Source organism: Triticum aestivum, chromosome 6D (genome assembly GCF_018294505.1).
Source record: "Triticum aestivum cultivar Chinese Spring chromosome 6D, IWGSC CS RefSeq v2.1, whole genome shotgun sequence".
In the NCBI taxonomy this organism is placed as follows: domain Eukaryota; kingdom Viridiplantae; phylum Streptophyta; class Magnoliopsida; order Poales; family Poaceae; genus Triticum; species Triticum aestivum.
Window position 1 is genome coordinate 407,863,090 of NC_057811.1, and position 13,486 is coordinate 407,876,575.

The 13,486-nt window shown below is 45.8% G+C and overlaps 1 protein-coding gene across 1 annotated transcript; it reads right to left on the reverse strand.

The window, feature by feature from the left end:
- Positions 1–6,183, reverse strand: LOC123145429 (ADP-glucose phosphorylase). Its single transcript, XM_044564837.1, has 3 exons — positions 5,590–6,183; positions 634–924; positions 1–432 (listed from the first exon to the last, which is right to left on the reverse strand). The coding sequence occupies exons 1-3, from the start codon at positions 6,082–6,084 to the stop codon at positions 172–174; spliced, it is 1,047 nt and encodes a 348-aa protein (XP_044420772.1). The 5' UTR covers positions 6,085–6,183; the 3' UTR covers positions 1–171.
- Between the last annotated feature and the right edge of the window lie 7,303 nt (positions 6,184–13,486).

Genomic DNA, 13,486 nt, shown 5'->3' on the forward strand with positions numbered 1-13,486 from the left:
TTGAGTTCAAGACCACCCTTCCAGGTAACAGAATAACGTTAGTAAGGTTAAAACTTCCAGGTTTGATCAAATTCTCAGCAGTACGTAAAGTTAACAGTCCACTCAGATTATTAGCGACATACAAACTTCCTTTTTACATGACTGAGAAACAAATCACATGTAAGTACCGAACTATACTGAGCCGTCGATTTCCCTCAGAATTTTTGCAGCGTCTTCAGGGAAAACTGGGTTTATGTGGCACCCGCTTCCCATCTCGAATCCACCGATTACACTCAACTGTGGCACTATTTGGAGGAACCAGTGCGTGTAAGGTAGACAAGATGAGGAGAGTCCAAACGGTGCGCTGTGGATCATATAGTTGAATGGGGGATCATTGAGTTGCTTACACAACTTATGAAGCATGCTTTTCAACAGACCCGCAAGATCCAATACCTGTGGACAACAGAGCAATCATTTATAATGCGATAAAAAGGGCAATGAGCTCAGCCAGGTGGCAGGAGAAACTGTGTATTCTATGAAATTTATTTTCGTACTTCAGGCTATTACACTTCCATTTCTGCAGACGAATGTGATTTAAACCAGCATGGTTTATACAACAATGGAAGACCAAACAGATTCAGGAGCAATTTATACCTTATCCTGATCTGTTTCATGGAAGTAGGAGCTATGTTGCCGCGGAACGATCCATATCTCAAATGGATAAGAAGCTGCAAAAGGGACAAATGCAGAAAAATTGTGCGTCTCACTGACCAAGATATCCTTGGACGGAACCACACAGAGGCTGCACTTTCCTGACCTCTCGAAGACCTCCTTCATGCAGTTAAGCCGGGAGGTAACAGATGGAGGGACAAAAGGAGTTCCCAACATCTGGCTGTGTGAGTGTGCCATTGAAGCTCCGGCAGATGCCCCCTGGTTCTTGAACACCTATGAAATTCCAAAAATGGACATTTTCAGCACATTAAGAGGAATTTAGCAACAATTTGGTCGAGCTACAGTGAAGGAAGTAACTCAAGTAGCTAATTAAACATAGAAATAAGGGCTCTTACATGCTGGTAATTTTTACAGTACCACAACAGCACCAACAAATAGACAGTGGAATATGAATTTGAGGACAAAAACCGGACATCTTTTAAGTACCAATGCATGAGCAAGAGTTGGAGCTACCTCAGGGCTACCTTAATGTAAGGAACCCAATTGTTGGATTGGGATCGCACAAGAGGATTGGGTAAATTGGGGAAGGGGATGAGATGAGTCTTGGGGAGAAAGTAGGTGAGAAGAAGCAGAGACGAGAGAGATCAGATGATACTCATTTCATGCCTCGACCGATACAGGGGTTAAGTGTTAGATACATCCTCCGCACACACACAGGGCCTTGGCCACATACGGCACCAGCCTCACGGGCTACAGCCCACACACATGCCAGGTCCACCGCACTCATCAGGGTGCCAGTGTGGCACTTAATTAATAAGCAGGTTTCATTCGTATTTGAGTTCAAGTGATGCTGTACAGAAGATGAAACATTTAAGTCTTACAAAAAGCCAAGAATATTTGAGAAGTGAAGGTAAGAGTTTAGCATGGTTCTCTAGCAAAGTAACAATATAGCCTCCAGCTTAGCACATTCGTCCTCATTTTAAGTATCAAACGCAAGGAGAAATTCATCCAACTACACTTGTGCACCAATTATGGTTTTGCATTTACTGGAGGCAGCCACCATTGATGGTGTGTTAACTTTGCACATTCTCGGCATTCGTCTTTCAATACACAATAACATGCATTTATATGCGTTTTACAGAAAGAGATGCACAAATAGCAAACGGCGCATGCATGTAAGACTACGCGACCGCCCCCTCCCCCCCTCGCCCTCCCTTGCAGCGGCAGGGGAGCCCTAACCGCGGTCGCCGGGGGGGGGGGGGGGGGCGGGGGGGGCTCCCTGACCCTCCCACCACCTCGCCGTCATCAGAGAAGCGGCTGACGAAGCCCGAGCCGGCTCCCAGGATGGTGGCGGCGGGGCGCCTCTTCTGGCTCCGGCGTCCAGCCCGTCTGCTGACCGCCGGCGCGTCTCCGTCAGCCTTAACCCTCCCCGCCCCGGTGCGCTTCCCCTTGCCCAAAAAATGATTTGGCAAGTAATTAAAAATGACAGAGACAAATGGAGTAACATAATATGTTACCATCACACAGCGCCCCCAAATAAAAATGACTACAAAGTAATAAATGAGTTATTTATGTTATCACACATACCACTACGGAATTAGTAACATAGACTAGTAACATATGCATGTTACTAATTTAAATTAGCTCACCACTATGAATAGCCTAATATATATAAATAATTGCATACAAATAAGTAATATTTTTATATGCACAGAGTTAGGGACTATAACGAAGCGTTTAAACAACTTATGCGATACAAGAACTTCAATACCAATGCATGAGCATTTAACTTCCATAGCAACGTACGAGTACTTAGCTAGTGTAACTATGATCAAAGAGTTGAAACAAGCCACTGAAGTATTGACATTACCTTACCAACAATTGACATTTCTTCAAATCAGCTAAGGGGTTCCTATAAGCACAGATATGTTGTGTTGCAGTGCAATAAAGAGAGCTGAGTATGAGAGCAACACACTGAGTGAAAATTGCACTATTTGTCAAAAGGGGCTGATTAGACATGTTGATTGAAAATAGTGCAGTTTTTCACTATTTGTCAATCAACACGCACATTTTCGTCTAGCATGGCGATGGCAGTGATGACATTCAGGCAGGCCACTCACTCGTGAATTGGAAAACTGTGTGTCGGCCAAAGGGGCTGGGTGGTCTGGGTATTGCCGACATAGACAGATTTGGCAGGGCCTTGCGTTTGCGATGGCCTTGGTTGCAATGGACTGACCCCGACCGCCCATGGGTGGGCTACTTACTCCCTTGCGACAAATATGGATCTCTTCTGGGCTTCTACTACCAACACCTTTGGAAATGGGCACACCGGGCCGCACCTGTCTGCATGAGCTGTTTATTGAGTATGAGCAAGTCACTGCTTGGGTAGCCCGGTTTTCTTCCAACAAATTGGAGGCAAGTTATCATGTCTTATCAGCTGCCGTCTGCATTGGGTGGCTCAATGGGTAGGTGCACAAGTCACCGCCACTACGGTTTGGTTAACTTCAAACAGCCAGTTGAAAGGAACCATTGGCCGAGTTGCTGACACGGCTCATACGGGATCATTTATAACCCGCCGCAGTCACCTCAACCTTCTGTGGATTCACATCGCGCTGTCAACGCCAATTATATACGGGCTTTATTCTGGCATGATAATTGGAGCGGACGTGGGCAGCTGAAGCATGTGATGCCTGCCTTTTCACAATTGCTACTGGAAGGAATAGATCTGGTCCACCCATGCTGAGCCAAAATGCAAACTCTTCTCCTGGCTTGCTCTCCACGGCAGGAGTCTCACGGCCAACATGTTGGCGGTTAAGGGATGGCCTCACGACCCCCATGCTTTGCCTTCAGGCCCCGGAGACTGCGGCCCAACTTTGTAAGGATTGTCCTTTTGCGGTCGCGGCCTGGCATCATATTAAGTCCTTTTCTGGGAAGGCAACCACAACTACCCTAACTCTCCCGAACCCTGGGGGCGTCTCCAACTGGTGGGATGGCATGCTTTCAATGGAGTTCAAGGAATTGCGGCGCCGCCACAGTGGGCACCTTCTTACACTATTTGGAACCTGTGGAAGGAGAGGAACCGTCGTATCTTCAATGGCACACGCCTAAGCCACCTCGAGGTGGCACCTCTGGCTTTCGAGGACATAAAAGCAACGGGAAATGGCGTTTGCCAGGTAACCGCCAGGTGAGGGCATAGACTAGTCGAGTTTTTTTCCTTATTTGGGGGTTTCAGCACATGTTCCCCACAAAAACGTGTCAAACCACGTTGTACATGGGTTACCTTATTACTTCTTCTATACCAAAAAGGCAGTGCTCCTTCTGGTTCCTCAAAAAAAAAACATGTCTAATCTTATGGAAATGCATAAAGAAAACAAAACAAAACAAAACAGAACAGACAGGATTGGAAATTTGTTGTTCAGCTTCCAGTAGAAAGTGCATGACTCTTGTCCATTTCTGTAGTAATACCAAAAAGGTTTTGACATAAACATCAGGCCCACAGAAAGTCCCCCAGAATACAAAACAATTCACAGCCTTAACCTCCAAACTAAGCATACATACTGGGCTATTACTCTTGAACTGCGCTGCCAAAAGGCACATGTATGCACCATGTATACAAAACAATCTACAGCCTAACCTCCAAACTAAGCATATACATACTGGGCTATTAGCTCTTGAACTGCGCTACTAGTTAGACCGCGGCTCACCTTTGCAAAGATTGTCCTTTTGCGGTCGCGGCCTGGAATCATATTAAGTCCTTGTCTGGGGAGGCAACTACGACTAACCTAACTCTCCCGAACCCTGGGGGCATCTCCGACTGGTGGGATTGCATGCTTTCAATGGAATCAGGGAATCGCGGTCCCGACGCAGTGGGCACCTTCTCTACACTATTTGGAACCTGTGGAAGGAGAGGAAGCGTCGTATCTTCAATGGCACACACCTAACCCACCTCGAGGTGGCATCTCTGGCTTTCGGGGACATAAAGCAACGGGAAATGGTGCCAGGCAATCGCCAAGTGAGGGCATAAGCTAGTCAAGTTTTTCCTTATTTGGGGGTTTCGGCACGTTCCCCTCAAAAAAGTGTCAAACCACTTTGTACATGGGTTACCCTCTTCCTTCTTCTATATGAAAAGGCAGTGCGCCTGCTGGTTCCTCAAAAAAAAGAAAAAACATGTCTAGTCTTATGCAAATGCATAAAGAAAACAGAACAGAACAGAGAGGATTCGAAATTTGTTGTTCGGATGCCAGTTAGAAAGTGCATGACTGTTGTCCATTTCTGTAATAATACCAAAAAGGTTTTGACATAAACATCAGGTCCACAGAAAGTACCTCTGGATACAAAACAATCTATGGCCTGACCTCCAAACTAAGCATACATACTGGGCTATTAGCATTTGAACTGCGCTGCCAAAAGGCACATGTATGCATAATCCGTGGAACACAACAGATCAGATGACACAGGAATTATCACATACCGTTTTTGGCAATAATACTGTATGATTGCTCCCACCACCGCACAAAACATTGGTACATTGTACGGAGAACAAACAAGAAACCGTAGGACTGCACACATATCTCAGTTCACCATAATATCTAGGAAAGTCTACTTTTGGTTGTCAACTATTGCATCGGTTTGATTTCACACCCAACTCCTAAATCGTATAGTTCGTACCCTAAACTATCAAAACTAGAGTTTCCTTGGCACCCATTGTCATCTAAGAATTTTTTTGTTCTACTAACTTCTAGTCTATAGATAGCAACTGCCAAGGGGCTAGGAGCACCTTCTAAAGACATTTGCATTGTTTGTTTGCAATTCCTCTATGACCTATCAAGATGGCATTTTGCACTACGAAGTTTTACCAATTGTCAAATAATATACACCCAGGTATGAGGTATCGGACCTAGCTATCTAAGAAGGGCTGAACTTAAAAAAGAGAAGTACCTGAACATACTTCACCGCTGGGTGCTCGGCCAGCTGCTGCACCCGACGCGCGTACGCAAGCAGGACGTCGCGGACCCCCTCCGCGTCCAGATCCCAGAGCCGGACTTCATGGTGCGGCGTCTCGATGACCACGTCATGGAACCCGAACCCCCTCACGGCGCATTCCCCCGCGCCGACGGGCTCCTCGTCCTCCGGTGCGGGCGGCGCCGCCTCGCGCCGCAGCGCTGGGAAGAGGTTCTCGATCACGCGGATCCGCCACGGCGGCGACGCGTCGGGAGGCGGCACGCGGAATATCTCCGGCGCGCACTCGGACTCGCGGCCGAGGCAGAAGGGGCAGGACGGCTTGGGGGCGCCATCGTCGGGGCCGGGGCTAGGGTTTGCCGGGCCGTGGGACTTGAGGTCGGTGGGGCGACGGGAGCGCGCCGGCGAGAAAATCACCCACCGCGCGAACACGGCGTCGCGGCGCGCCTCGGAGGTTCTAGAAGCTTCCGCCATTGACTTTCCGTGCTCGCAGGAGTGGACGACGCTTGGGGCGAGTTCTTTTGGCCGATGAGCATCGACGTTCGTTTTCGGTGGATTTTGTCCAATTTGGGCAGAGCAACGGGGGCGTTCCATCATATCGGTGAATGGGTTGACCATGCATCCAACACAATCTAGTCTGGCATAGCCGGTTGAAGGCCTAGGCATTCATTTTTTGAACCAAAATCAAACATAGCAAATAGTTTTACAATTAAATAGATTCACGTGTGAATAAAAACATTCAAATACTTTTATAACTTAACCAAAATTATCTTGAATACATGAAAAAGGAAATGAAGCGATACATCTGCTAGTTGTCAATGTGAGTCCACATGTGCTCAACTGAGTTATCTGGAAGCTGCATCTCAAGCTCGATATTTTCATCCTGAAAATCAGATCATCGGTCGTAGATGTTGTTATCACACTCATCCTCCACGATTATGTTATGCATGATCACACAAGCAAACCCTTGGTCGCCCAAGGATTGAGCGGTACAACCACTAGCACGCGCGATACAACAGGAGCAGAAAAACAAATAAGACCAAAACTGTCATAACTTCCGCAAACAAACTCAGAAATCAATGAACTCAAGCTTGTTGGATATATTAAGAACCAGCAATAGAGAAAATACCAATAATAGAGGGGTGAGAACCCTTGAGCAAATAAGGACCGGCAAAATATCCAACACCAAAAACGAATAGAGGATGCATATGAAATCTTTTTTGATGAACTTGAGCTAGTCATCAAGATAACCGCAAGCTCTAAAACTCACATAGAGAAAAGCCAACAAGAACCAAGAAAGATGATGCCAAGGATGCAAAAATTTAACTCTCTACGAACGATATGACCAGGCTACTCACTCGAGAGCCCTCCCTTGATAGTATGGCTATCGATTCTATAACCCGGTCTCCCAAATGACACCATGAGCCGGTAAGATAGAAAATCTATCAAGGTTATGTTTGCATTGCACATAGTCCACTTGAGCCAAATGATTGACGATCTTGACCTTCTCAAGTTGGACCACCTTTCTTATTTGCGATGACTCGATGAAGACTACTGAACTGCTCCTCCATACTCTATTATGGGTGAGCCTCTCTTCGGCATACCTTTACATGTCCATTATCATCAGAATGGACGGCAAGCTTCAAGCGTGTGATCTCTTCGTGATGCTCCAATTGAACTTGCATGATGCAATATTGATGACTATTACCACTTGATGTCATCCTACATGGGTTATATGAGATCTTCCTTTTGATATAAGCCCATGGAAACATACCTAAGTACCTAACCCCACAAAGAAATCTCACATATATCATGGGTTAGTACACAAAGCGCAATGGACAATGCTTATCATATCATGAGATCGCTTGTTCCCACTCGGTACATCTTCTACGCTTTGTGTGATGATCAACTTCAATCCACTCTTAGCTTTTAGTCTTGATCAACCTTGTATCTTATCTTTTCTCTTCATTAAGATGATGTCTTGAAGATAGACATGAATGTTCACACAATCTTCTTCTTCAAGACATGCTTGCAATAGGCTCAAACTCTCACATGATCGATCATTGGATAACTCCTTGAATAACACCTTGATCAACACATAATCTTCTATATTCGACCTTGAAGCCAACATATGATCTTCAAGCATTGCCAATGGATAAACCCTTCGAGTAACATTCAAAGCAACCATTAGTCCATAGGAATTGCCATCAATTATCAAAACCAAACATGGGGGCACCATGCTCCTGCACACTCCTGTGCTAGCAGGGCGGTTGAACTGGCGCTTGTACCGGCCCAACCACTACTCAGGGGTGTTTTCCCTCGGTGTTGGGCGCAGTACTCGAGCGCCTGTGCAACGGTTGTTCCGACTATTCCCTAATAACTGATACAACCGGTGGTCAGGGCGATTGTACCGTTATGGCCATTGAAACTAGCGTTTGCTTTTTCCCGCGTAACAGTTAGAATTGAGGTGGAACTATTTAAGGAGGTGGTTCTTCCACCTCCCACCTATCTCTAGCCTCCCTCTCTCGTCCATTAATGCCCTAACCTTCATTTTGCCTGATCTCCTACTCTAGCCAACCAAACTTGTTGATTTGTAAGGGATTACTGGAGAAGACCTAGATCTACACTTCCACAAAAGAAAATTTGATTCCCCTGTACATTTTGTGTGGATCTTACTACTCTTGCGTGTTTGGACACCCTAGACGGAAGAGGTCACTTCGGAGCCACATTCCATTGTGGTGAATCTTCGTGGCGGTGTTGGGAGCCTCCAATTAAGTTGTGGTGAGAGCCCCAACCTTGTTTGTAAATGTCCCGGTTGTCGCATTGAAGTCGTCGCTAGTGGATTCGCAGCACCTTGCATTGTGAGAAGGCGTGAGAAGAATAGGGAGAGTCCTTGGGACGCTTGGGGAGCATTGTGACTCCGCACCCCTCCAACAGAGACGTACCTCCCCCAAAGGATAAAACCTCGGAAATACATCTCAGTCTTCATCGTCTCCACTTGCGGTTACATCTTACCTTTGCTTGTACTTGTTATGTGTTAGTTTGACAGATAGCTTGTTCATCTAGTTGCATATGTAGACAACATATTTTATTGTTGAGCCTACAATTTGGGAATAAAGTTAAAAATGGTTATTCGCCTATTCAACCCCCTTCTAATCGACCATACTGATCCTTTCACCAAGCGTCTTGTTAAACCCATGTGTGCTTCTGCCTTCTCTCTTCCTAATCTAGACTGATACCCCGCTAGGTTGTTCTTTCTCTATTTTCTTCACGCGGTTTTTCGTGTTGGTTCCATGGAGTGTCGCGGTGCTTCTAGATCGTTACGTGTAGTGCGTGGATACCTTGGAGGCGTTGTCTACTTTGACACTAGATCCGCAGATCATTCTGGAAAAAAATCTACGACTGGGAGGTATAACCAACCTGCGGGAATCGGCAAGCTTCACTGACATATTCTTCCTCTTCCACAATATTGATTGTTTGTGAGATCATAGTTACTTGTACGTCCATAGTAATCTTGGAATTTTCACGCGCGGCATAAAAAATATTGTGTAGCATGTTCCCCTAACATGGGGCACCCCAGGTACTCCTCTGACCCATGTTGGCCTTCCTGACTTGAAACTTCACGAACATATTTTATTTATTTATTTGTCCTCGCAAAATATTATTTCTACAAATTTTAAAAGTATGCAAAAAACAACAATTGGCACTTGACACCGGATTAATATATAGCAAAAGTTATAGATACGTTTGAGATGTTGTCAATTGCTTATAATATTAGCCCTGGCTTATAAAATTATAGCAAACATATTCCTGGAACTCCACCTTTGTTATCTCCGATGAAAATGTACAAAACTGAAAACCGAAACCTATTACTCTTCTCCGCAATGGATTCGGAGAAGTGCCTATGAGGCTATGCTACCTCTTGAGCACTGCGTTGGTTTTCCCTTGAAGAGGAAAGGGTGATGCAGTAAAGTAGCGTAAGTATTTCCCTCAGTTTTTGAGAACCAAGGTATCAATCCAGTAGGAGATCACGCACAAGTCCCACGCACCTACACAAACAAATAAGAACCTCGCAACCAACGCGATAAAGGGGTTGTCAATCCCTTCACGGTCACTTACGAGAGTGAGATCCGATAGATATGATAAGATAATATTTTTAGTATTTTTATAATAAAGATGCAAAGTAAAATAAACGGCAATAAAAATAGCTAAGTGTTGGAAGATTAATATGATGGAAAATAGACCCGGGGGCCATAGGTTTCACTAGTGGCTTCTCTCAAGAGCATAAGTATTACGGTGGGTAAACGAATTACTGTCGAGCAATTGATAGAATTGAGCATAGTTATGAGAATATCTAGGTATGATCATGTATATAGGCATCACGTCCGCGACAAGTAGATCGAAACGATTCTGCATCTACTACTATTACTCCACACATCGACCGCTATCCAACATGTATCTAGAGTATTAAGTTCATAAGAACAGAGTAATGCTTTAAGTAAGATGACATGATGTAGAGGGATAAACTCATGCAATATGATATAAACCCCATCTTTTTATCCTCGATGGCAACAATACAATACATGCCTTGTTGCCCCTGCTGTCACTGGGAAAGGACACCGCAAGATTGAACCCAAAGCTAAGCACTTCTCCCATTGCAAGAAAGATCAATCTAGTAGACCAAACCAAACTGATAATTCGAAGAGACTTGAAAAGATAACCAATCATACATAAAAGAATCAAGAGGAGATTCAAATATTGTTCATAGATAATCTTGATTATAAACCCACAATTCATCGGATCTCGACAAACACACCGCAAAAGAAGATTACATCGAATAGATCTCCAAGAAGATCAAGGAGAACATTGTATTGAGATCCAAAGAGAGAGAAGAAGCCATCTAGCTAATAACTATGGACCCGAAGGTCTGAGGTAAACTACTCACACATCATCGGAGAGGCTATGGTGTTGATGTAGAAGCCCTCCGTGATCAATGCCCCCTCCGGCGGAGCGCCGGAAAAGGCCCCAAGATGGGATCTCACGGGTACAGAAGGTTGCGGCGGTGGAAATAGGGTTTTTGCTCCGTATCTGATGTTTTCAGGGTATATGGGTATATATAGGAGGAAGAAGTACGTCGGTGGAGCAACGTGGGCCCCACGAGGGTGGAGGGCGCGCTTGGGGGGGGGGGGTAGGTGCGCCCCCTGCCTCGTGCTCTCCTCGTTGATTGCTTTACGTAGACTCCAAGTCCTCTAGATCATGTTTGTTCCAAAAATCACGTTCCCGAAGGTTTCATTCCGTTTGGACTCCGTTTGATATCCTTCTCCTTCGAAACACTGAAATAGGCAAAAAAAACAGCAATTCGGGCTGGGCCTCCGGTTAATAGGTTAGTCCCAAAAATAATATAAAAGTGTATAGTAAAGCCCATTAAACATCCAAAACAGAATATAATATAGCATGGAACAATAAAAAATTATAGATACGTTGGAGACGTATCAAGCATCCCCAAGCTTAATTCCTGCTCGTCCTCGAGTAGGTAAATGATAAACACATAATTTTTGATGTGGAATGCTACTTAGCATAATTTTCAATGTAATTCTCTTACTTGTGGCATGAATATTCAGATCCGAAAGATTCAAGACAAAAGTTTAATATTGACATAAAAATAATTATACTTCAAGCATACTAACTAAGAAATTATGTCTTCTCAAAATAACATGGCCAAAGAAAGTTATCCCTACAAAATCATATAGTCTGGCTATGCTCTATCTTCATCACACAAACTATTTAGCCATGCACAACCCCGATGACAAGCCAAGCAATTGTTTCATACTTTTGATGTTCTCAAAAAATTTCAACCTTCACGCAATACATGAGCGTGAGACATGGACATAGCACTATATGTGGAATAGAATGGTGGTTGTGGAGAAGACAAAAAAAGGAGAAGATAGTCTCACATCAACTAGGCGTATCAACGGGCTATGGAGATGCCCATCAATAGATATCAATGTGAGTGAGTAGGGAATGCCATGCAACGGATGCACTAGAGCTATAAGTATATGAAAGCTCAACAAGAGAAACTAGTGGGTGTGCATCCAACTCGCTTGCTCACAAAGACCTAGGGCATTTTGAGGAAGCCCATCATTGGAATATACAAGCCAAGTTCTATAATGAAAAAATCCCACTAGTATATGAAAGTGATATCATAGGAGACTCTCTATCATGAAGATCATGGTGCTACTTTGAAGCACAAGTGTGGTAAAAGGATAGTAGCATTGTCCCTTCTCTCTTTTCTCTCTTTTTTTTTCTTTGGGCCTTTTCTCTTTTTTTATGGCCTCTTTTTTCTTTTTCTTTTTTTCTCTTTTTTTCGTCCGGAGTATCATCCCGACTTGTGGGGGAATCATAGTCTCCATCATCCTTTCCTCACTTGCGACAATGCTCTAATAATGATGTGTTGGGGATCGTTGCAGAATTTTAAAATTTTCTACGCATCACCAAGATCCATCTATGGAGTTTACTAGCAACGAGAGGGAAGGAGTGCATCTACATACCCTTGTAGATCGCGAGCGGAAGCGTTCAAGTGAACGGGGTTGATGGAGTCGTACTCGTCGTGATGCAAATCACCGATGACCGAGCGTCGAACGGACGGCACCTCCGCGTTCAACACACGTACGGCGCAGCGACGTCTCCTCCTTCTTGATCCAGCAAGGGGGAAGGAGAGGTTGATGGAGATCCAGCAGCACGACGGTGTGGTGGTGGAAGTAGCGGGGATCCCGGCAGGGCTTCGCCAAGCGCAAGCGGGAGGGAGAGGTGTCACGGGAGGGAGAGGGAGGCGCCAGGGGCTAGGGTACTGCTGCCCTCCCTCCCCCCCACTATTTATAGGGGTCCTGGGGGGCGGCCCCCTGGAGATCCCATCTGAGGGGGGGGGGCGGCGGCCAAGGGGTGGCTTGCCCCCCAAGCCAAGTGGGGCGCCCCCCCACCCCCAGGGTTTCCAACCCTAGGCGCAGGGGAGGCCCAAGGGGGGCGCACCAGCCCACCAGTGGCTGGTTTCCCTCCCCACTTCAGCCCATGGGGCCCTCCGGGACAGGTGGCCCCACCCGGTGGACCCCCGGGACCCTTCCGGTGGTCCCGGTACAATACCGATAACCCTCGAAACTTTCCGGTGGCCGAAACTGGACTTCCTATATATAATTCTTCACCTCCGGACCATTCCGGAACTCCTCGTGACGTCCGGGATCTCATCCGGGACTCTGAACAACTTTCGGGTTTCCGCATACTAATATCTCTACAACCCTAGCGTCACCGAACCTTAAGTGTGTAGACCCTACGGGTTCGGGAGACATGCAGACATGACCGAGACGACTCTCCGGTCAATAACCAACAGCGGGATCTGGATACCCATGTTGGCTCCCACATGTTCCACGATGATCTCATCGGATGAACCACGATGTCGAGGATTCAATCAATCCCGTATACAATTCCCTTTGTCAATCGGTACGTTACTTTCCCGAGATTCGATCGTCGGTATCCCAATACCTCGTTCAATCTCGTTACCGGCAAGTCACTTTACTCGTACCGTAATGCATGATCCCGTGATCAAACACTTGGCCACTTTGAGCTCATTATGATGATGCATTACCGAGTGGGCCCAGAGATACCTCTCCGTCATACGGAGTGACAAATCCCAGTCTCGATTCGTGCCAACCCAACAGACACTTTCGGAGATACCCGTAGTGCACCTTTATAGCCACCCAGTTACGTTGTGACGTTTGGCACACCCAAAGCACTCCTACGGTATCCGGGAGTTGCGCAATCTCATGGTCTAAGGAAATGATACTTGACAATTGGAAAAGCTCTAGCAAACGAACTACACGATCTT

Excerpts from the sequence above, each read along its gene's own strand:
- LOC123145429 (XM_044564837.1), bottom strand. The coding sequence starts at position 6,084 with ATGGCGGAAGCTTCTAGAACCTCCGAGGCGCGCCGCGACGCCGTGTTC. Across the intron at positions 925-5,589 it reads CAGCGGTGAAGTATGTTCAG|GTGTTCAAGAACCAGGGGGC; the intron begins GTACTTCTCTTT and ends GGAATTTCATAG. Across the intron at positions 433-633 it reads ATGAAACAGATCAGGATAAG|GTATTGGATCTTGCGGGTCT; the intron begins GTATAAATTGCT and ends TGTTGTCCACAG.